We start from the raw sequence: 23,911 nt of genomic DNA, 5'->3' as shown, positions 1-23,911 counted from the left end.
ACACCCTTCTGCCGCAACTAAGGAAGGGTGCGCGGTGTGCCCTCCCCGCAGCACCGCTGTGAACGGCTGGCGCCGTACCATCCCTGCTTTCTACCGCTCGTTTTCCTCCCTCCACACATTCTCTCCAACACGACCAGGGACCATCCCTTCTGTTCGGTCAGGCCCAGCCTCTGTTTCTCCCGTGAGAGCGGCCTTCCAGAGCATGGCAGACGGATTACAGGTTTGCGCTCTCGTGCTGGGCGGCCTGGGTGATTCGAATCCAGCTCTGCTGCCTAGCAAGCCGAAAAATCTTGGGCACGTTCCTCAACTTCTCAAAGCTCCATCTGTGAACAGCTTCCTCCTTGACGAAGTCTGCTGAGGATCACATGAGTTCATCCACGTAAAGGCTTTCTTAGCGCATGGCCCGGAAAGAAGCGTGCACCCAATAGCGAGCTGTGAGTATCACAGTGGCTGGTAAATAATCGGTGTTTTTATATTCGTGTTCTCCCCCCTCGCCAGGTGAGCCTACACCTGCCAGCATTCTCCCTTCCTTCTTGCTTTCAAAAGTTAACCATCACAGGGTGTCGAGAACCATCTCTCGATGGCCAGTCTTTGGTCCCTGATGCTCTCCAGCCATTAAAAGGCGACTCACGGTGTAGACTTTGGGTCCTGAGCTGCCAGGGGTGTGGGATCCAGGTCACTGAGCACCGATGTGTACGCAGTGTGCACGGGCGGACGAGGCGGCTTCAACGCTGAGAGACATCTAGGAAAAGAATGTTCAGGAACTCCCTTCTCACTGGAACGAATCACGAAAAAGTAATTCAGTTGTTGGGGTTCTTCAAACAGTCCTATTATTTAAAATGGAAGGTCGCTTTTCCCTCTGCTCCTGAAATTAAGGAAGTGCATCAACTCTTCCCCCACATGCTTTCATTACTTCACACAGACACGTGTTTAGAACCCCTTGGTAACAACCAACCATAATGAAATGACAGACAAGCATCACAAAGAACATTGAAAAGCACTCAATTACTGGTAACCTAAAGGGTTCGGCCAAAGTCTTGGGATAAAGAGATGCCACGGACGAAAGATCACTGACAGACGGACCTCCCTGTGCCATCAGAAACATAACGAAAAATCAGTCTGGAGGACCGAATGCCTTTGGAGGACCATCTCTGCTCCAAGCCCGTCCCTCCCCGCTCCTCCGCCATGGCCACCAACTCTATTACTGGTCCCGGAGTAAGGAGGTTGCAGACCACGAGACAGGAAGTTAAGGCTGACGAGACCAATTCTTAGCCCCCGACCACCACCCCCTCCGACGCGGCAGCTGACAAGAACAACAACGCAAGCGCACCCCACCGCCACCTTCCCTGCACGTCACTAACTCCGTTCAGGGAGATGGGGAGACTCTGTCACAGTCAAAGCAGGTGGTGGCACGGCCACACACGGCCTCCAAAGCACTGTCATCTGGCCCACCAACTTCAGCAGCCACAGCGCTACATCTCTCCACATGTCTGCTCTGTTCCAGACATGAGGGTCTCCTTTCTGGTCCTAGAACCTGCCTGTTCTCTCCGTGGGCAGGACCTTTGTCCTTGCCGTTTCCTATGCAGAAAGCAGGAACCCACTAAACATCAGATCAAGCAACTAATGTCCCACAGAACAAATGAACTACGGTGCTTCGCTCAGTGGGCCAAGCAGCCAGCCAAGGTCTTCTCGAGCCTTCACAGCCAGAGTTACCAAAGAGCAGGTCAGCTCTCCAGCCGGACCAACCTACAGGTGGATCGCTGCCTCAGGCCTGGGGCTGAGCATGCTCAAAGGAGTCAGGGGACAGGAGCACTAATCTCTGCAATGTGAAAAGGTCTGACCAAGTCCTTACAACTCAACACTCGGCCCTGGTTTTCCTGAAGGGACACAAGCTACCAACCCACTTCCACTCTGAGAAGAACCCTGCCACCGTTCTGAGCTCAAGAGCTCTTCATTCATTCAATGAACCAGAGACATGCCTGTCCTAGGAGAACTTAAAAATACTCTCATTACCACTTGCCAATAAACGGTAGCTGAGTATACACAGATGAGAACAGATGGTCTCTGCCTTCTGGGGACTCGAGGTCCTGGGGGAGACAAACACACAGGCTACCACCATCCTGAAGGAAGGGGGCCCATTCGCCTCTCCACCCAGGCTTTCTGGGAAGGCACTGATGGCCCAGCACCTGAGAGCACCAGCAGCCAACTCTGGTCAAAGACCCCACTGAATAGGGCTTCAAGGATAGGTGTTGGGGTGATGAGAGGCCCTGAGGGGACAGTCTCCCCAGGCCCTTCCATCCTGGTTTGGAACTCTTCCCCTATCAGCCTATTGTGCTAAGACCCCAGCTCTTTCCCCTTTCAGCTCCCTTGAGTTAGAATTCAAATCGTTTCTCACCTCCCTTCTTTAGATTTCATTAGCAACACAATGAAACAGACCACAAGGCTTTCGGAGGAACCAGAGATGAGCCTAGGGGCTCCTCCTCAAAGACCCTGCCTCAAGGTCAGGCATGTCTCCAGGGTGACAGTGGGTATTTTCCTGATTCCCAAAATAAAACACACCGTAGAATATTCAGAAAGTACTACAAGTAGAGTTGTATACTTATAGGTGTATACGTGCACGACTTCTGATAAATACTATCACCATGTGACCACAACATATACAACATAGATATGCACTTATACAGTATATGTTTTACATAGGAGTTACCTAATTGAAAACTTAGCCCTCCAGCTTTACCACGGAGTACGGTGACAATTAATGGTTTCTTGTTAAAAAAAAAAAAAAAAAAAAGTTTATCCTATCAGAGAAATCCCTTTAATTTTTTTAAAGATTTCTTTTTAAGTTTATTTATTTTGAGAGAGAGAGACAGAGAGAGAGAGAGAGAGAGAGAGAGAGAGAAAGCATGAGAGGGGGAAGGGCAGAGAGAGAGAGGAAGAGAGAGAATCCCAAGCAGGCTCCGCACAGTCAGTGCAGAGCCTGACATGGGGCTCAAACTCACGAACCGGGAGATCATGAGCAAAGCCAAGTCAAGAGTCAGGGGCTTAACCAACTGAGCCACCCAGGTGCCCGCCTTTATTCTTTAGATCAGGAATATTTTTATCATAGAGCTGTCAACTCACTATGTTGTACACTTGAAACATTATATATCAACTCTACATCAATGAAAAGTATTTTTGTTAGATATAGAGATGATGAACATTATCAAATCACTTTTTAATACCAATCAAGATCACTATCTGGTGTTTCACCTTTAATTATTAATAAGCTGACTTGATTGACTTCCTAACATTAAGCCATCCTTGAAATCCTAAATAAGTCCCATTTTAATGTGGATTATAGATTTTTTATGCCGTCTTTGTGATTTTTTGATATTGGCATAATGAACATTTGAACCAAGATACAGACACGTGGATATAAAGACAGAGATGATGCTTTAAGGAAGCACAAAGAGCAAAATGGCCATAAAAGCATCCAGGTTTGCTATCTTCTAGGGACCTCCTCTATGTTCACAACTTTCTCCGGGTTGTTTGGTGCCCTGCAGGCAAGCTGGGCTCGTCTTCCATTCATGTGGATAATCCATCTTATCCTCGGAAAGAGACCATCTCATCCACGCGTGCGCACTGCTGAGCACAAAGTCGTTTGTCATATTCTCTCCTGTCTGTAATCTCCAAATCCAAGGGTCCATTTGTTTGCTTACTTTTAACATCACATTTTCGTTTTCTCTCCTTCCTTGCCACAGGCACCAAGACTTTCTAATTAAATATTTTCGAAGAACCCGCTCTAGGTTTTCTTCACCAAGCACAATGCTTTCACCATTTTGTGTTTTGCTTTGTTGGTGGGGAAGGGGGGGTAGGGTCTGATTGCTCTGCTACCATCTGTGTGACAGGTTGGACCTGTTTCCAGAAATTCCACGAAGCAGCCACCATGGGGGTAAAGGCACAGGGACAGCCAGCCTTACCTCGATGAGCTTTCTCTCGTAGGAGCTCGCCAGCTCCTCGGCGACTTCTCCCGGCTTCTGCTCAGTGACTGCAACTTCTCCATCAACGTTCCAAAGGTTTGGGACAGCTTTAGGAAAACAAAGAAACCCCATAAATATTTTCACAGTAACCAAAAGTTATTCTCCCAGTGAAAAAATGTTTTGGTCTTTGCCAAATGGTTTCTCCACAGAGAGAGTGCTTTTGATGAGGCAGAAAAAAGATCCCAACTACTAATGACTTCACCCCTCCAACATTTTCACACAAGTACAATGAAGTGAATGGTAAGAATGGAAGTGTCACAGGGACAGACGCACAGAAGTCTGGGGAACCGCCCGGTCACCACTCCCCATCCCAGAGCAAAAAAGACGACACACGGGCAAGATGTAGGAGCCTCCGTTTCCACCTGTTACGTTGGTCACATTTCTTTTTCTCCAACAGCACAGTTCCCCAGTGCAGGGCCGCCCGCCTACAGCTGGACGTCAACGGCAGGGGTCAGGGCAGACGCAGAGCCGCTAAGAATGAACGTTTACCAACCGTGCTTAGGGCGGAAGCTAGGCAGCTTCAGGAAACACTCGACAACCGATGCAGAATCCCCAGCAAGGCCATCCAAACAAGAGACTGGCTCCCAGGCCAGCGCAGGAGTTAGGAGCACAGAAGACACGGGCGGGTGCCACTCCTCCTTTGAGAGTCGCATCCATGAATGCTTGCTTTGTAGAAAAGGACAAGAAGTGAGAACTGGGAACGAGCAGGCGAATTCCAAGAAAAACAAGGGAACACGGACAGGAAGGAAGTGCCCCACTAGCGTGGATCAAGAATGTGGATTAGCCCCAAGGCCAGAAAGAAGCATCAGGTAAGCGGATTCCATCTCCTGCGTGTTCCAGGAGACGGAACTCCCGGACGCCCCATCGACTGAGGAGATGGTAGTGAAGGCCAGCCCCACTCTGGCACCAGCAATTGGACAGACTGGGGGAGGACGAGAAAGTGGGCCAAGGCTAAGCAAAACTGGGGGTACTGAGTCTGCACCGACTGTGGCTCCGCCTTCAGCCCTCTCCCGGAGCCTCCATCAGGCCACGAGATAGAGGCCCAGAGGCAGCAGGGCCCTGAATGACGACACACATCCCACTGGAATGCGTCCTAAGCTGCTCCCATCCCAGGAGTGACCGCAGCCCAGCCAGTGCTGAGGACAGTGACCCAGGAACCCTCTGCAACCTGAAATAGGTACTGAGAAAACCTTTAAAGGGCTTCCACTTCAAGGTGACAGACTGAACACATTCATTTACGCTCGCATCCTCTGAGTCCCATTGAAACACCAATTTTAAAAATTCTAGCAGCATCACCCTTGAGAAAGAAAGGGAGTGACAGAGGGGACAAGACGACAAAATTCAAGAAGCAGGCCAATCACTGGCGAGCAACAAGACAGACCTGAGAGAGTTTCCTTCTGGGCTGCAGGTGCACAACACCGAAATACAATCTCTTTCAAACGGGACAACTCGCCAAGAGCTGACAAAGTGCTGATACAAGACATTTCTAGAAGTGGGGGGGGAAGGGTAAACATGGGGCTGAATCTGAAGAGGAAAGATAAAAAAGTCTGTTTAAGAAGCAGTTTGCAGAGGTGCCTGGGTGGCTCAGTCAGTTGAGTGTCAGACTTCGGCTCAGGTCATGATCTCACAGCTCGTGGGTTCGAGCCCCGCATCGGGCTCTGCGACGGCAGCTCCCAGCCTGCTCTGGATTCTCTGTCTTCCTCTCCCTTTGCACCTCCCCCGCTCCTCTCTCTCTCTCAAAAATAAACAAACACTGGAGGGGGAGGGGAAGGGGGAGGAGGGAGAGGAAGGAGAGCAGGGGGAAGGGGGGGAAGAGGGGGAGGAGGAGAAGAAGGAGAAACCATTGCAGAAAATTAAGGGCTTATTCTCCAGAGAAGGCGAAAACAGTGGTCTGGACCGAGCTGAAAGCATGGGTACCCCGCAGGAAAGAGAGTGAGAAACAGTACTGCTGAACTTCTTCCACTCCTCCTTTCCCATTCCCCAGCAGCCGGAAGCCAACATAGTACAAAGGATTGTCCTGGAATTTTAACGGGCTGAAGAAAAGACCGGAAGGGGCTGATACGAGGGGCTCTGCAGTGACACAGCACAGCCAGATCACCCCACCAGGGCACGAGCACAGCTCCTACACAGAGAGCTCGGCTCTCTGGCACCCCACCCCTATCTCGGAGCACATGGCCAGAGATCGCCTCATGTCTGAGACAAGCACCTAAGACGGAAAACCCGGACCAGAGTCTACAGACAGAAGAGAACATCTTGTAAGGGAGAGACACAAGTTAGGGAAAAATACACTCGAGAATCTGCAAACTGTCGCTCACAGTCCCAGAGACAGAAGATGATGGTATAGCTGAAAACAGGAACAGGGAGGAGTCTAAAAAGAAGAAAAAGAGGCACACACACACAGAGTAAAACGACAAACTCGTTTGGAAAGCCAAACTGGGACGGAAGTAACGGAACACTAGATACAAAGGACAGACGGTAAGAAAATGTCTGGAAGACAGAGCCAAAGGATAACAAAAGGGGAAAAAAAAATGAAACTGAGAATTACCATTTGAGAGGAACCAAGAAAGGGAAGGGGGGGGAAAAAAGTTAACAGAGACCAGGAAATCAAAGACTTCATTCAAGTAATGTCCTAGAACCAGAGAGGCGGGTGTGGGGACAGAAGAGCCCAGTGGGCACACAGCACGAGGGGTGAACCATGCTCAGGCACCTCACAGGGAAATTTCAGGTCAAGAGAGACAAACCGAAGAGGGTGCTAACTTCCGGAGCGGAGGCAGAACTTTTACAGATGACAGAAAGTTCTAGATGACCTTGGATTTCCGAACAACCCTGTAAGCTAGCAACGGATCAAGTGATAACTGCTGTCAACACCCTGAGGGCAATTATTTCCACCCTGGAATTAGGCACCAAGCCAAACCCTGTGGTAAGAAAGTAAAAACATTTTCAGACATGCAATCTTCCAAAAATCTTAACCCGCCCCCAACCAAAAAAAAAAGACAAAAAAAAATCTAAGAAAAAGAAGACAGTTTCTACGAAAGAGAAGATACGACACAAGAGCGAGGAGATTATTAATAACCAGGAAGTGGAAACCACCCACACAGCCACCGTGGAGGACTGATGGATCAACAGAAGGCGCTCGTCCCTGCAGCCGAAGACCACTCAGCCCTCAAAAGGAGTAAAGCACTGACACCGCCTACAACACAGATGAACCCTGAGAACGTCATGCAAAGGGCGAGACGCCAGAAGAGACACAAAAGGTCACGGACGGCAGGATTCCATTTATGCAAAACGCCAAGAACAGGTATGGGTTTCCAGGGGCCGGGAGGAGGAAGGGATAAGGGATGACCGCTAATGGGGATGGGGTTCGCCTTTGGGATGACGAAATCGCTCTGTATTTAGAGAGAGGGGACGGTCACATGCCTTGTAAATGCACTGAAACCCACTGGACTGCACACCTTGTAAGGGTGAACTGTGTGGCCCGCGAACTACATCTGACTGAAGAAGCGGTAAGACCAGAGAGCTGGTGGGGACAAGCCCACGGAGCAGCCAGGCTCCCTCGGGCCACGGCGGGCAGAGGACTGCAGGAGAGACGGCCTCACAGGGGCCCGGTTTTTCACATATTCACATCTCCGTAAGTGAGAGAGCACGTGCAGTTTGATTAGTAAGTAGTAAGTTCACACAACACCAACCATGTTTGTTTGGTTGTGTTCCAGTAGGAACTCAAAAGAAATTTAGAAGTTGTGCCAAAATAACGATCCCGTACCTTGCAGCTCGGCTAGATAGCATTTTTGGGATCCTAGTAATGTATTCACCGAAGAGGGACCAAACTAAAAACAGGGTATGTCTGTGCTAGAGGACGGGTGGGGAGAGGGGTCCCTGCGGGGAGAGGGACCCAAGAGCTATCCTCCCCGCTCCACAGTGAGAAATCAGTCAAGAATACCTACAACTGAGGGGCGCCTGGGTGGCGCAGTCGGTTAAGCGTCCGACTTCAGCCAGGTCACGATCTCGCGGTCTCTGAGTTCGAGCCCCGCGTCAGGCTCTGGGCTGATGGCTCAGAGCCTGGAGCCTGTTTCCGATTCTGTGTCTCCCTCTCTCTCTGCCCCTCGCCCGTTCATGCTCTGTCTCTCTCTGTCCCAAAAATAAATAAACGTTGAAAAAAAAAACTAAAAAAAAAAAAAAAAAGAATACCTACAACTGAGAAATCAACAAGGAGCAGTAGACACGTATTATTGAGAGACATTAAGGTAAGTACCAGAACCGTAAGGTAAATGTTTGAAGCAGTTGCCTGTGGGGGTGGGAAATGGGGGTGGGGGAGGGGTGGCAGCTAGAGGTACCAGGTCTTTTACGGTAAGGCCACGTGCCAGCGTGGGACTTAGAAAACAGAAGGGCGGAATTGATTTTAAGGAAAAGAATCTGAGAGGAAGCTGCACTTAGAAAAGTTCAGACAGTAACAGTGCCCATCAAGGCAGGGCAGACGCCCCAGCACGAAAGTGGCTGTGGCTGGTCAGCGCAGTCCGGGGCCAGTCCGCATCTAAGGTGTGACGGACGGGCTAACGGCCTGATCTTCGCCTGAGCGAGGGTGCTTTCCGCCACAAGGAGATCCCGCTGCTCAGAAAGACGTGGCCTTCCAACCCGCTTGAGGTCTGCACATCTCTTTAGAAATCCAGCCACTGGCCTTCCTTCCTCAGATACCAGCCCCTCTGTAGGTTCATGTGAGAGCAAGCCACGGTGCTCTGCACTGAAGGAGGCAGATGCATGAATAAGCTTGTTAACCTTGAAGACTAGGAACCAGACCCTGGACAGTCATGAATTTATAAAAGGTCTCTGAGAAACGAACCAGCCAACCTTCCCCTGCAACTCTCTGACCTCCTGGTGCCCCGGTCCAGCTCCTGCAGCTTTAACAAGCATGTCAGAGACTTCTATTCCATGCACGAAATAATAAAAAGCAAATCCCAGCTACACCGCGATCTTCTCACTGGTCGGCAGCCTCCAAGATGGCTCCCAGTGATCCCTCCCTCCTGGCACTCACGTCATTGGATCTCCACCCCTGCGTATAGGGCTGGACTTACTGACTCACCTCGAAGGAACACGATGTGGTGGAAGCGAAGGGATGTCACTGTGGAGATTAAGTTTTAGGAGACGGTGGCTTCTGTCTTGGGTGCCCACTCCCACTCACTCCCTCTGAGGAAAATCAGGTGCCGCCTTGTGAGCGGCCTTATGGAGAGAGCCACAATGCATCCCCCACACACAGCCAGCAAGGCCCTGGGGTCTGCCGGCAGCCACACGAGTCCTCCTCCCGTCAAGCCTGGAGAGGACAACCGCAGCTCCGTGAGAGACCCTGGGCCAGAGGACGCGGCTAAACCACGCCTGGATTGCTCCTCCCCCCACACTCAAGGGAGTGAGTTGAGTGTTGTGTTAAGCTGCTGAATTTTGGGGTCATTTGTTACACACCAAGAGATCAACAACACAGTACCTTTAGTCACTCAACAGGTAGTTCCTAGAGAGCACTGTGGTGAGACTCTGACTTAGGCCCCGGAGTCCCAAGGACGATGGTGGTTCCCCACAGATGGCATTTACAAAAAGGACAACGATGGTGTGGTTCCCCGTGGATGACGTTTATGAAAAGGACAACGACAAAGTGAACTTGGCCGGCATATCTCTATGGCTTAAGGGTTACTAGGAAAGTGAAAGGAGCCATTTCTCCGTCAGACACTCTCCACCTCTCCGCTGGCAAGGAGCACACACCGTGAGGCACGAGAAGCCAGCCATCCCGTTAGTTCAAGTTTTACAGGGCCATGTCTCCTTTCTTTACTTTCCAGTCAGAAACACTTCATCTGCCTGGGGAGCAGGGGGACGTTTGGGTGTTCAAGGAAGGCAACGCCATCAAAGCCCGAGTAACATCAAGTTGTGTGAGAGCCAGAAATAGCACGCTACACCCCCATTCCAGACTTTCTGCACACTCCCCAATACACCAATCAACGTGGGGAGCATCAACGTGATTCATCTCTGAAAGTCACACCCACACGACAAACACAAACATTTGTGACAGATCCAACTAAAAGGGAGTGACACGGTGTTTTAAAGACACACATCTCCTGAATGATCTATTAGTTTGGAAGGGAGAGAAAGACAACTTAAGCCCAAGAGGAAAGCACAGTTTTCTATTCCTATCAAAAACAGCTCTTCCTGAATTCAAGAACACAAGGCTTGAAAAGAGGTTAGCAATGCAGTCTCTCTTTTTTAATGTTTATTTATTTTGAGATAAAGAGACTGCACACGCACACACGAGTCGGGGAGGGGCAGAGAGACAGGAAGAGAGAGAGAATCCCAAGCAGTCTCTGTGCTGTCACTGCAGAGCCCAACTCGGGGCTCGAGCCTACAACAGTGAGATCATGACCTGAGCTGAAATCAAGAGTTGGATGCTTAACCGACCGAGCCACCCAGGCATCCCAGCAGTGCAGTCTCAAATCTACAATTTCATCATTCACATTTCCAGTCCGTGTTCTGAGTTACTTTGACAGCATTCAGAACTTCACGGCCTGCCTCAGTCAAGGACTACAAGTCAAGTGCAGCTGCCAGGACCCAACAAGACAGAAACTTCCATCTATGTGGTTGGCTACTTCCACTGGGATGAGGAACTTAAGTTATACCGAAAAGGCCAAGGCACAGAGATAGGTCCAAAAGCAAAAGGAAGAACTGTATTTAACGTGCTAAAAAAATTTGAGAGCTACATCCTCGTACAGCAGGTGCCCATAAAAAGGCGACAGTGACAGTGCTTCCTCTGACGCAGCACTTTATGACTTACCACGCACCTTCCAATGCGTCATCTCACTGCAGCCTCCAGGCACCGGGCGGTCTGGCCATCGTATGCTTGTGCCAGAGGGGGAGAGATCTATGTAATGTGCACGGTAGAGGAGACGCCCCATCAGCCCAGGCAACCCGGTTAACATCCACATCATTCACAGGACAACCTACACTTGGTTTACATGCGTCCACTCTGAGAGGTCCACCATTTTCTCTTGTATTTCCCCCATGGCCTAATTATAGAAGCGAGACTCCAAACGGGAACGTTTGGCCAAACCGGTAAGCCTTTTCTTTGTAAATCTAGTAGACAACTAAAATCGTGTTCGGTAGGAGCACAAAGATATTTACTTTCAATCAGAACCATTTTTTCATGTTCCAGGAAAGCTGTGGGTTTGTGAGCACCCACAGGTCATTTAAACTTAGTGAACATGACACAGTTTTCACCTCCTCGCAGCCTGCCATTACAGTCTGGAGGTGTGTGTGGTAAGTCATCTGAAAGAGGCAGCCGCCATGCGGGTCTCACTCGCAGGCACCAGGGAACACAGGAGGTTTTCCGCCTCAATTATTTTAAGCAAAAACTCCAAACGCCACGGAGAGCGGCACGGCAAACAGCACGATAAGGCCACTGTTTTACTTTCAAATGCAACAAGCTTAGCAGGACCCCAGATGCAAACAGTGTGTGATGCTGGTGGCAGAAGAGGGTAAGGAGCCACTTTAAATTCAGAGACGGTTCCCCGGAACGTTCTGATGGACAAAAGGAAGGGTGCGGGTCCTGGAACAGCAGGCCAGGTTTGGGGTGATGGGAGATCTGGGACACTTGGAGGTTCCAAAGTAGAAAGGTCCCTCCTGGGTGAGCGACGATGATCCCTACAGGACAACAGGTACCCACCACTGTTCCAGCCAAGGAGACGGTCCTCATAAGGAAAGCATCTGCCATTTTCCAAGTGCCCGCTGTGGCAAGGGGAGAGCATGTTGATGGTGAGAGTGCGGGGCTCCGCAATCAGAGACCAGGGGCCAAGTCTGGCTCTGCCACTCCCCAGGCAGTGACCCTGGGCGAGTATTTTATTTCTTCACGCAACAACTAGCTCCTGAAGATTCGTTATGTGCCAGGCACTAGACACTGGACCTGCAGGCACGTACTAAGGGGGGAAACTGAATGCCAACAAGAAGCTTACGCTGCAACGGTGGGCCTCGGCAAATGAAGAACTACGTAATGCATCAGGTCGTGAAAAGTGCTGCAGCCGGAGGTGGGGGGAGGTTAAGCATGAGAAAATGATGGTGTGAGTGCAAGGAAAGGCTCACCAAAGAGATGCCATCTGAGCAGAGACCAGAATAAAGTGAGGGAATGAGCCATACGAGGCCCTGGGAGAGAGCATTCCCAGGAAGAGCAAGGGTGACAGGACGGCTGAAGGATAACGGATGAGAGAGAGAACAGGAAGTGAGACCACAGAGAAGGGGGCAGGGGGTTGGAGGGGAGGATAGTTTACTGTGAGCAAAAACAGGAAGCCCCCCAAAGATTCAGAACAAAAGGCAGGAAAATCAGACATTTTTTAAAAGATCATTCTACCAGCCACACGAAGGGGCGAGTGGGGAAAATGGGAGGGCGTGTGCAGGGCCTGGGGGCGGGAGGCACGGCTCCGGTCGCCCTTCAGGGAAGAACCTGCTGTTCTGTTTCCAGGAGGGCAGTCAGCCGACAACCTCCAGCTACAGCACTCCCGGAGGTGTAGGGAAGACGCTAACATATCCGATGTGGGGTTAGAGCGAAGACAGGAGTCGCGCTCCCACCACCATCCTTGGCCTCAGGAACCTGAACGCATGAGGCCATCGTTTCACCGAGCTGGGGAAAGGGCGGGTGTGACAGAGAAGAGGCGGGTGCCCACCAGGGGGCTGGTGTTCAGACAAATCAGGTTTGGCACAACCACCGGCCATGTGAGAACAGGCGGCAGGAGCCCGGGAGCGTGTGAGTCCAGAGTTCCAGGGAGACGGGAGGCTGCGCATCTCAAGTCAGAAGTCAACGGTGTAGACACCGTAACGCCACCGGACTGGACGAGATCGCCCATCCCCTGGAAGCGGAGTCTCCTCTGTTGTGAAATAGCAGGAGCCCAACCCCCGAGGGCCGCGGGAGGAGCCACCCCGACGTGGGCAAACACTCAGCTCAGCGGGGCTGGGAGCACCGACGCTCTCATTGCTGAGCTCGCCACTGACTCGTGACGCATCCTTGCCGGCCACGCTACTCGGCACTTTACGGCGTTTCCTGTTCTCACAACAGACACGCAAGATGGGTACTAACAACCCCCAAAATGACCTTCCAGGGGGTTCCATGACTTGCCCAAGGTCAGACAGCTATCAAGCGACGGGATCAGAAAAAACTCAACCCGTGCCCTCCCCCTGCCACGTGCTGCCTGTCCGTCCCCGTCAGCAGCTGAGTAAGTGAGCATCTTGCTCACGTTCTCACTCAGTCCTCAGTCCAGCAGGCATTGATGGGGTCCAAAGGCTAAGGAGAACTCGGGAAAGAAGGGGGCAGGGGACAGGGGGCACGGTGGTTCTCGCCCCGCCCCAGGGCTGTAACAGAGACGGAGGAAAGACGCTGCCACCGGCCCCCATGTGGCCCCAGGTTCACCAAATCAGGTGCCGCCCGCCCGGACAACAAGCCTGGAGTCTCTCAGGACAGACGCTCTGGGGGCCTGCTCATTCAGCACTCAACATGTCATGCCTTTCCAGGGACAGAGCAAAAGATGAACCCTGGCTGCCATTCAGCTACTTTTGATCTTGGAGTAGGAAGTCCCCGAAAGCTAAGACATCCTTATCCAACCTTCAACTTCTCGTGAGAAGCCAGGCCCTCATACTTGGGAAAGAAGGTGGCTTTGAAAAGCCGGCTGTTCTCCTGGTGCGGGAACCGTTCGCTCACATTGACTCCGCCACACGCTCCAGCCCCAACACCAGTGGCAGCAGTCAAGAGCCAGATGAGCTCCTGTTACCCGAGCTCTACACACCACACAACTCCCACGTTGAGTCGCAGCCTCTCACTTAAGGCTCAGAACATCGCTGCACAAGATCTCCATTTCAGAGATGAGAAAATAGAGGTTTGGGTTTGATTACACACACACACACACACACACACACACACACACACACACACACACACACAGGGTAAATGATCGGCCCTGTTATACAAACCCCAGTCGGTCTGGTCTCAAAACCCCGTGCTACACACCCCCCCCTTCACCACACTTGCGTCCCTGTCATCTGGAGGAGCCTACTCACCAGGGCGGTCCCCATTCCACAGATGGCAGAATTCCAAGGCCATGCGCCACAACTCCAAGGGAGACCTACTTTCCTATGTGCACACACACCCCCTAACGGTTTTGGTTGCCTCATGGTGTAAGAATACTAAAAATTTCCAGTTCTCCTGAGAGTTGCAACCAAATTCTTCCAAAACTTCACATAAACCCACCCACCTCACAGAGGATTCTCTGGTTAAAAAAAAAAAAAAAAAAAGAGTGAGAGACAAGCAAAAAAGCAGGGGGCTTGTGTGATAGTCAGGCCAAGAGAAAGTGATCTAAAGAATGCCCTAGGGTGGGATATCCATGCCAGCGTGATCTATCCCAAGAGTGCGGACTCATCTATATCCCTGAAGATCAGAACCAGGAACCAAGGGATTGAGAGACATAGGTTTTTTTTTAGTAACAGGCGACGCATTATGTATGACGGGAAGTGTGTGCAGACACATGGGCATCCCTAGGTTCACATCTTGGCCCTGCCACCAACTAGAGTGAGACCTTACACACATCACTTTATTTCTTTGAGCCTCGGTTCCTTCCTCTGTAAAATGGGGAGGGTACCTCTTGTGAGGATTAACCAAGACAGGACTACAAAGCATCTTATATCCCCACTCCAAGCATTAAAGATAGGATAGGTTCTTAAAAACAAAGGCAAAGTAAAAGCCTGCCTTCCTTTTCAAAACAGAAAGGCTCTTCATTTAGAAACTTCCATCCCGCCTAGGTCTCTCCAGACAAAGATGCTCACCTGTTCAGATGCCGCATCTCTGTTCCAAGAGCTCATCTAAATATACAACACGGGCACAAGGGCAGCTGGGAATGACGGCAGCGTAAAACCAGAACTGTTTTCACACCCTCGCCGAACACATTTTCACCTGCTCATGTGATGGAGCCTAGCAGAGGCTCTGAGAGAAACTTGAGAGAAACTTTCCCTTTCAGTGAAAAGCATCTGGACAGTGAGACAGGAGAAAAGCTGTCACCCTACTGATGCAGGTCTTCTGTGAAAGCCAAGGGCAAGACACGAACTTTCAGAAAGCAGGGAGGCTCTCCACCTGAGATCATTTCAGCTGAAGGAAGCCCTCCTAGTAACACCCTACCTTCGGAGAGCAGGGAATTACACGAAATGTCCAGAACTGGCAAACTCACACAACCAGAAAGTGGTTTCACGGTTGTGACCGCTAACAGGTTCAGGATTTCTTTTGGGGGTGATGAAAACGTTCTGGAGTTAGAGCGGTGATGGTCACCCATCCTGGTGAATATACTAGAAAACACTCAATAGTGTACTTAAAACATGTAAATCGTAGGTGATGTGAATTCTACCTCGATTTAAAAAAAAAATTCCAACGCCTAACTGTAGAGCATAGCAAGCACCACGGTCTCCCCTTCCAACCCAAGCCCGCCCCTCACTGTTGTTACATGATTCTATGTGCGCATACATACACGCTTGTGTGCTCTTACAGGTTGGGGCACACACTGCATAGCCCCCCGTCACTCCACAACCAGCCTTGGCAACCACCCCGAGCCAGCACAGGCAGACGGGCTTCGTCATTCATCACAGGGTGCAACCACAATCTTTTCCACCAGCGCCTGGAACGGATCCCAGTTCAATATTGCCACAATCCACAGACTTGTGCCTGTCTTTACGCACGGTTAGGAACCTTTCTCTGGAAGCCTAGGAACACAGCCGCTTGGTCAAAGGTTATGTACAACTTAAATTGTAATAGCTGACGAAAGGTTCCCACCGCCCAGATTTCCAGAGTGTTCTGTGACCCCAAACTGTCACCTCACTGCCGTGGGCCTCCGCATCATCGTGGATGAAACCAAGCAGAAGACTTTTGAGTCGATTTCGGTTCTGATGTTCATTTTGCAGTCCAGGAGATCCAGAGGAAGCATGACAAGATAGGAGGGGCGCTGGGGCAAGCGGCAAACCAGAGCTCACGGCACGGCCACCGCAGCCAGGCACCCGAGAAAGGCCAAGGCAGCAGGCAGAAGGACAGAGATACCAGAGGGCTGAAACGCATGTGCTCGGTGCCCCCAGACTGGAGAGCTGCAGGGCAGGGACATGCACCCCCGAGGTGAGGGACCGGAGCCTGGGCTCGGAGGAGCAACCTCTCCAGCCCACAGGGAACAGCAGCACGTACGTTAAGCAGCTACAGGACACTCACCACGCCTGAAGCCACAAGGACACGGCCAGTCAACAAAAGCCAGCAATACAAAAGATTGAAGGAAGGGCATTTTGTCAAGGGGAGGAGTTTTTTTGTTTGTTTTTTTAACGCTCACACAATTCATGTTGAAAACTCACAATCTGTCTCTGTTCCAGGCACCCACAGCAGGGCAATGTCAAGGCTGAAACAGGGATGCCCAGAACAGAGGCAGGAAAGAAAAATCCACATCCCTGAGAGTCAAGGTCAGAGCTGATGTTTCAGACGGGGTGCGGGGGTGGGGGACTACTGATGGGTTTCGAAAAGAAATCCTTCCGAAAGCTCACCTCGCTTACAATTCTCAAGAATGCTACAAGGTCAAGTCCCCGTGGAAAGAAAAGAGGGATCACAGAGAAGCACAGGAAGAGCCTCAACGTGGCAGCTGCCTCCTAAGGGGACAGAAGAACAGGGAACATTCATGTTCATGGGGAAGAGCAAAGGTCCAAGCGGGACAGAGGCCAATGCAGCTGGGGGGCAGGAGAGATGAGGGAGGGAGGGAGGGAGAAGGGAAGGGTGCTCGTGGACAAGGTGGTGACACCACAGGCAGGTCCATTAGATCGGTGGGACTCTAAGGGTGGAGCGTGGGCCACCCTCATCAGAATCACCTGGCGAGGGATGGATGGGAGTGGCAAGTGGTAAAAGGCAGGTTCCAAGACCCAGCTCCCAGAATTATTTCAATCAGTCTGAGGGGAGAGTCAGAAAGCTGCATTTTGACAAATACTCAGGTGATTTCAATGCATCAAGTTTGAACCAGTGCAGTAAGCAACGAGAGAAGTCCTATGCACAGCAACTAGGAACTGAGAGAACAGGGATATCCCCGCACTCACCCGTAGGGGCCACAAGGGACCCTCCAGGGCTAGCCCCAATCATCCCCTCCTCGGGGCTCCGCGGAGCTCCCCAGGCACAGCACCTTCAGTCACGGCTCTTACCCAGGCTGCTGGGCCAGGGAAGCCGGAGACATACCTTGGCGGTGGCCACAGCACAACGCAACATAATGAGGGCTTGTTCTAGCTGACGGAAGGCAAAAAGAGGGAGGGCTCCACTCCACCAGTGACGTCACCAATCCCACCCACACTGGGAGGGAGCCCATGCCACCTCCCCTCAAAGTTGGGGCAGACGGACCATGCGGCCTGGCCTTGACCGCTCTGTGTTCTCAACAATTCCCTGGATATCTAGAAGCTGACTGTTTCCTTCCCACGTGCGCAACAGGCTTTGACATATTTGGAACACGATAATATATGACAAACCAGGAGGCTATTTCAAAAAGACCACAGAGATGTTCTGCAACCCTGACAACTTTCAAAAAATCTTAATTATATCTAAGAACCCAAAGCAAGGAAGATTTGGAGGAAGCCGACGATGGAAGGGACAAGAGGAGGAATCCGGGGAAGGAACTGGAACATTCTAAGCCAGAGGGCTGAATCTACCTCTCTCTGCATGGATGGGCTGTTTCTGGTCCGCATATGGTAGTGTCTTCATACATGACTATTACATTCAGATAATGATGGAAGAATAAAGTCCTCTTCATACTGAGAACCAAGGAAACTTCCTAAGGGAGGCTAGAAGTCCTCTAAGGTGTCTGACTGTGTATTAGATTAAAGTCAATAAAAAAATAACCACTCTCTCCATACTTGGCGCCCCTGAGGAGATGTTGGATGTGCGAGCTGACTCCCAAACTATGACAAGTCCCATGGATCATGAGCAGATAGAAAGTGTTTCTTCCTCTTGGCCAGGAAGGTAGAAAGGCAGACAAACTGTGTAAGACATATAAACACTGGTCTTAAGCACCCCAGTTCCTGACAGAGGGTTCCCAAGTCCCTTGGAATTTCCTGAGAGAAGTATCCTATGTTCCAATGAGGTAACTCTTGGTGGGCTGCAGGAAGGGGTCTGGTCACCAGAAACACCAAGTGGTGATTAGAAGCCTGGAACGTTCCGTCCCACCCCCGTCCTCATTCGAGGGGAGAAGGGTCGGAGGTTGAGTTCATCATGATCCATCATGCCTATGCGATCAAGTAGCCACAAAAGTTCCTAATCTAGAAGGATCCGAGAACTTCAGCGCTGGTGAACACGTCCATGTGCTTGTAGGGTGGCACACCCCAACCCCATGGGGACAGAAGCTCCCGTGCTCGGGACCCAACCACACCTCACCTTGTCTACCTCTTCATCTGGCTGTTCACCTGTAGCCTTTCTAATATTTTTTATACACCATTCAATGTAAATAAATATTTCCCTGAGTGCTTGGAGCCATTCTAGAAATTGCTGAACCCGAGGAAGGGGTGGTGGGAACTCCAATTTATAGCCAATCACTCCAAAGTGCAGGTGGAGACCTCGGACTTGCGACTGGCATCTGAAACGGAGGCCACCTTCTGGGATGGGCCCCGAGGCTGTGGTGTCTGCACTAACTCTGGTTCATCAGAACTGAATTCAACTTCAGGATACCCGGTTGGTGTCCCCAGAGTTGGGGAATGGTTCGTGTGGGAAAAATCCCCACACGTTTGGTGTTGCAGTGTTGTGAGTCGAAGAAAGCATTTTTTGCTGTTACAGACACAGCTCATTCTCCAAAAGCATTCTAGGATCCTCACGCCAGAAGCTCGTCTGTTCCCCCAGTACATGCACGCGGAGTGGTGGCCATGGGTCACATGCTCTGGACCCCACGGGGAGCGGGACACAGTAAGCTGCTGCCTTCCTAGAACTGGCACCTGATTGGTGGCAAACGAGCCAAAAAAGGGTATAATTTCCGGTGGTAACAAAGGCCATGCAAAATATAAAAACCGGGAGGAAGTGCCATGGGGAAGAGCTCCTCAGACAAGGGGAGAATTCGGCTTCTCCGAGGAGACAAGACGGGTTAGAACTACCGCAGGGGACAACATTCTGGCAAAGGAACGGTGAAGGCTATGGCACGGGACAGAGGGGGCTTCTTTGAGGACATAAAGGAGGCCGGTGTGGCTGACGCATGGTGAACAAGGTGTGTGGGGGGAGAGGAGGCCAGAGGGCAGGCATCAGGTGCATCACACAGGGCCTCAGGGACCATGGGCAGAATGTTCCACCTTATTCTCACGAGCAAAGCCAGGGGAGGGTTTCTAGAATATCATTCGTTTGCTTATTTTTAAGTTGCTCTGATGGTTGTGTGAATTATGGATGGCTAAACAACACAACTGGAAGAGAAGAGAGCAGTTAGGAGCTGCTACAACATTCCAGACAAGACATGGTGGCAGCCTGAGCCAGGCTCATGGCGGCGAGATGACAGAAGCTGCTGGCCCTCTTTGAGGTGGGTTGGGGGCGGGTTATGGAGGGGACAAGACCTCTTGACCACAATGGGAGAGGTGCAGTCTGTCGAGAATCTAAGGTTGACTCCCAGGTTTGAGCAACCAGTTAGTGGCACGCACAGAGACAAGTGTGGTAGGCAGTGTGGTTTGGGTGGTTTGGGTCTCCCTAAAGTGATCACACATGAATCCCTGAAAGCTGGGAATGTGTCACCTTGCATAGCACCTCCGTGACTCTCAGTTGGGAGATTACCTCGGGTTATGTGAGTGAGCCCCCTCTAGTCACCCAAACCCTTCGAAGAAGAGAACTTGCTCTGGCTGGAAGGCAGGGGATGCTGCAAAGGAGAAGTGAGACTCCGCGTGCGACAAGCAGTCAGTGTGCCACTGGTGGTGTGGGACGTAGAGGCTGCGTGCGGGGACTGGAAGAGGTCTGCGGGGGTCTGGAAGAGGCTGCCCGTGACAGCCGGCAGAGAAACAGGGACCTAAGTTCTACGATCACTGGGAAATTATTTCCGCAACATCTGGACGAGCAAGGAAATGAGTTCTCCACCAGACCTTCCGGAGAAGAACCCAATCCTGCAAACACCTCAGTTTCAGTCCAGAGAGATCCACATCAGACTTGTGACCATCAGACATTTAATAATACGCTAACATGGCTTCAAAGACCGTGACGTTTGTTACTGCAGCAAAAGCAAACTAATACAACCGGGAAGACAGAGGAGGAACCGGAGGCCGGGTGGCAAGACCAAGCCCTCTGGCTCCGCCAACGCAGATCCGCGGAGCAGGCCAGAAGGCAGGGGGGCACGGACAGCTGGAACGACACGCAAAGAGGCCTCAAGTCACGCCCGCCTCCTCCACCATCACCTGCAAGAGAGCTAAGACAGACGGCGGCACAGCATGTCCTCCACAAATCCCGGCGGCGTGAATGTGGACCGTCACCCGCGGCCAACCTCCTCCAAGAGCCGCCTAACCAGGTCCTCGTGGCACTTCTCCTCCCACTGTCTGAACGCTCTCCCGCCAGGCTCTCTCCAACCTGCTCCAGCCCATGTCACCGCTGGCGGGCGCTGGATTATTCCACAGGTCACCTGCCCCCATCTCATTTCGTCCATCAGCAACGTCTGACACCGGTGTTCACAGTCTCCACCTTCAAGCATGTTCTTCACTGGGCTTCCAGGGCCGCACACTCTCCCTCGGTGTCCACCCCCCCTCCCCAGGCACTGCCTCTCCGTCACCCTAGCTGGCACGTCCTCCTCCTTCCTACAAGCTCTCAAGGTGGAAGGCCCCAGCGCTCAGTCCTGGCCCATCTACACTCTCTCTCCCAGGGATCTCATCCCATCTCGGGGCCCTAAGCATCTTGGTTTGTCCACACCTTCCACGTGTATTTCCAGCCCAGGATGCACACGTATCCTTCCCGTCTCCTCTCCCACACCCAGCCATCTCCAACGCAGCACGTCTGCACCAGAACTCCCGTTTGGTTGCACGAGTGCTGCTCTGCCCAAAGCCATCCCCGTCCTGCTCAACTGCAAGGAGAAGCTTCTGGTTGCTCAGGGCAAGCTCCTCCCAGCCATCCGGTGCTGCTCTCGCTCACACCTCACCGCCCAAGTTCTGGGAAATCCTTTCCTGGACACCCAACATCGACACCCAGCCAGAGCTCACCCAGGTCTCGGCCACCACCTCCCACCTGGATTCCTGTGACCACCGCCTTGCTCTCCTCCCTGCTTTGGCCGTTCTCACCTAGATGCTCGTCTCTGGACAGCAGCCAAAGTGATCCTCAACAACTAAGTCAGGTGATACTCCTCTCTCAAAATCCTTCAGTGGCTTCCCCTCCCCGCCCCCCCCCCCAAGTTTCTGCACAGAAAAAAAACACAACCTCCTCACAGCAGTGCACAAGGCTCTGCAGGAGGTGAGCCACTGGAACCTTCTGTGACTTCACTTCCTTCCTAGTCACTCCTTGCCGTCCCTGGGATGTGCCAGGCACACTCCCACCCTAGGCCGTTTCCAGGCCACCTCCCTCTGCCTCACATGTTCTCCCACCTGCTGGCCACGGCTCCCTCGTTCAAGCTCGCGCTCAAGCAGCACCTTCTCAGCGAAGCTCCTCCTTGCGTGCCTCCGGTCAGACACTCCCGGTCCCCTCGGCCCGCTCCGTTTTTACTTTTCCTCCAGAGCAACTATCACCTTGCAACAGGACATACATTTTTTTTACCCTATTTGCTGATGACGGCGAGTCTCCCCCAACCAGAAGGTAAGCCCACCAAGACAGGGACCTTCACGTGGTTCATTCACTGGGAGCCCAAATGGCAAGGAGAGTGGCCTATGACTGCCAGTTAACGAGTGTTTTTAAAAAGGAATTAATGGATGAAAAAATAAACAAATACTTCCAGGTGAATGCCCGGTCCCTGGAGGCTCACGGCCCAAAGGACTATGTCCCCCCCCCCCCATCTTTGGGCCCAGCACGTGGGAGGGTTGGAGGGCACCAGCTGAACGGACAAATGACTACTTCCTGTGGGTCAGACCCACAGAGATGAGCCCCAGTACCACCAGCTTCTCCGTGTGGGTCTGAAAATTCCTAGAACCCCACACGCAAACCCTCCTCCACCATCATCCCCAGCGGGCGGTCCAGATCATGAGGACAAAGCCGGCCGGGGCTGAGGTTTGCTGGGCTGGTGCCCAAGTGGATCTGAGGAACAGTTACAAAGGTGGAAGGGGCAGGGGCTCCCCCGCGACGGGCGCCGTGCCATCTGGAGGAGCGGCCGGTGATCCAAAGGCTCCGAGTGGCTGGGCGTCCGGGCCCCTCAGGCAGCTGCTGCCTCTCAGAGGTGTGACCAGGGGATGCAGGGAGCTTTCCCAGAGACGCCCGAGGACTGAGGGGAGGCCGCCAGCACCAGGAGGAGGTTACGAGGCAGGTGTCGGGACAGGGGCGAGAAACCCAGGGCACGGGTTCCTCCAGGGCTGAGCACATGTTCACGGAGAAGTAATAAGCATGCACGAGAGTGTGATTACAGCACCTGATTTAATTCTCTTCTCCAGCCTATCAAGTTCATACAGCCCCCCATTTTGGAGAGGGGAAGACCGGATTCCCGAGAAATCAAGGAGCCAGTGGATGGTGAAGCAGACCAAGGAGGTCTCATACTTTCAGAGGACACTGGATGAGGTCACCAAGGGGGAACCCCAACCCGGAATTTCTCAAGCAGGACCTCCCAGTTTTCCGGCTTACAGACAGGAAGTTCAGATGCTTTGGGACCTGGTAGGCGTGGGTGGAAGGAGGGGTAAAAAGCCTTCCTTTAAATCTGTCACTCTAAGGTTTGAGGATGGGGCTCACGAACAGTCTTCGCTGTCATTTAATTCCATTTCTGGAAGTCCTTATGGTTCATTTGTGACAAGGGGGTCTGGAGGAGTGCGGCGATTTTCTTTAAAAATATTTAGTTGGGGCACCGACTAATTACTAGTTGGTGTCTCGGTCGGTTGAGCATCCAACTCTTGACTGTGGCTGAGGTCATGATCTCACGGTCTGTGGGTCTGAGCCCCACACTGGGCTCTGCACTGGCAGCACGGAGCTTGCTTGAGATCCTCCCTCCTCGCTCTCTGCCCCTCGACTGTTCTCACTCTCTCTCAAAATAAATAAAGAAACTTAAAAAAAAAGTAAAGTAAAAACTAAAAATATTAAGTTAATGGCTTCTGCATCACAAACTTCAGGCATTAAAAACCCTAAGAAGTAACAAACTGCAGGTCCGTGTCTGGGGGACTGTGCCCGGCCCTTCCTGCCCCTAACTTTTCAGTCCCTCTATCGACCATGCTCCCTCATCCTCCTCTGGGCCTTTGCACATGCCCTTCCATGTGCCCTTTCCTAACTGGAAACTTCTGCCCACCAAAGCCCAGCTTATCCTTCAGGGATTGTCTTATGAGTTTCTCCACAGGAAGTCTTCTAGGCCCGGCCCTGCCCCAGCCCAGGTGAGGGCGTGCACTCTGGGCTCCCTGAGCCCTCCAACCCGGCCCACGACACGCTTTGAGAAGACTTCGTGACCTCCCCTCATGCCCTCCCCGGCCTCCCGCAAGCCCCACGAGGGACCTCCTGTATCCCAGAGCCCAGGCACAGGGCTGGCACCCAGCAGGTGCTTAAACAACATCTGGCAGGTGAAATAAATAGAAGGCAAAGAAACTCTCAGCAACAAGCCTACCAAGTAGCCTCTGCCTCATTTTATCCGTGAGAAAAACAGGCACAGAAAAATCAGGTCACTTAGCTCAAGCCCACCACTGGAGAGTCGTGAACTCAAGGTACAAACCCAGCAGGCGGTTCTAGATCTGTCCCTTCAGCTCCGCATCACACACTGCCAGACTCTGTACAGTGGCCC

General features: G+C 52.0%; 1 protein-coding gene across 8 annotated transcripts in view; it reads right to left on the bottom strand.

Moving 5' to 3' along the window:
• Positions 1 to 23,911, bottom strand: part of SNX29 (sorting nexin 29) — a 501,802-nt gene that overhangs the window by 237,473 nt on the left and 240,418 nt on the right. For 7 of the 8 annotated variants that reach the window (XR_003965611.1, XR_003965609.1, XM_030300939.1 and 4 more), the window contains one exon: positions 3,960 to 4,066. Coding sequence is in view for 6 of the 8 variants with exons in the window: in XM_030300939.1 (XP_030156799.1) it covers positions 3,960 to 4,066 (107 nt within the window). In the remaining 2 variants the exon portion in view is untranslated. Of the gene's footprint in view, positions 1 to 3,959; positions 4,067 to 23,911 lie in introns of those variants that run through there. The other variant, XM_032591574.1, reaches the window with a different exon arrangement.

This window comes from Lynx canadensis, chromosome E3 (genome assembly GCF_007474595.2).
Source record: "Lynx canadensis isolate LIC74 chromosome E3, mLynCan4.pri.v2, whole genome shotgun sequence".
NCBI lineage: Eukaryota > Metazoa > Chordata > Mammalia > Carnivora > Felidae > Lynx > Lynx canadensis.
The sequence above is the reverse complement of the archived record's forward strand: the minus strand, read 5'-3'. Positions and strand labels throughout refer to the sequence as shown.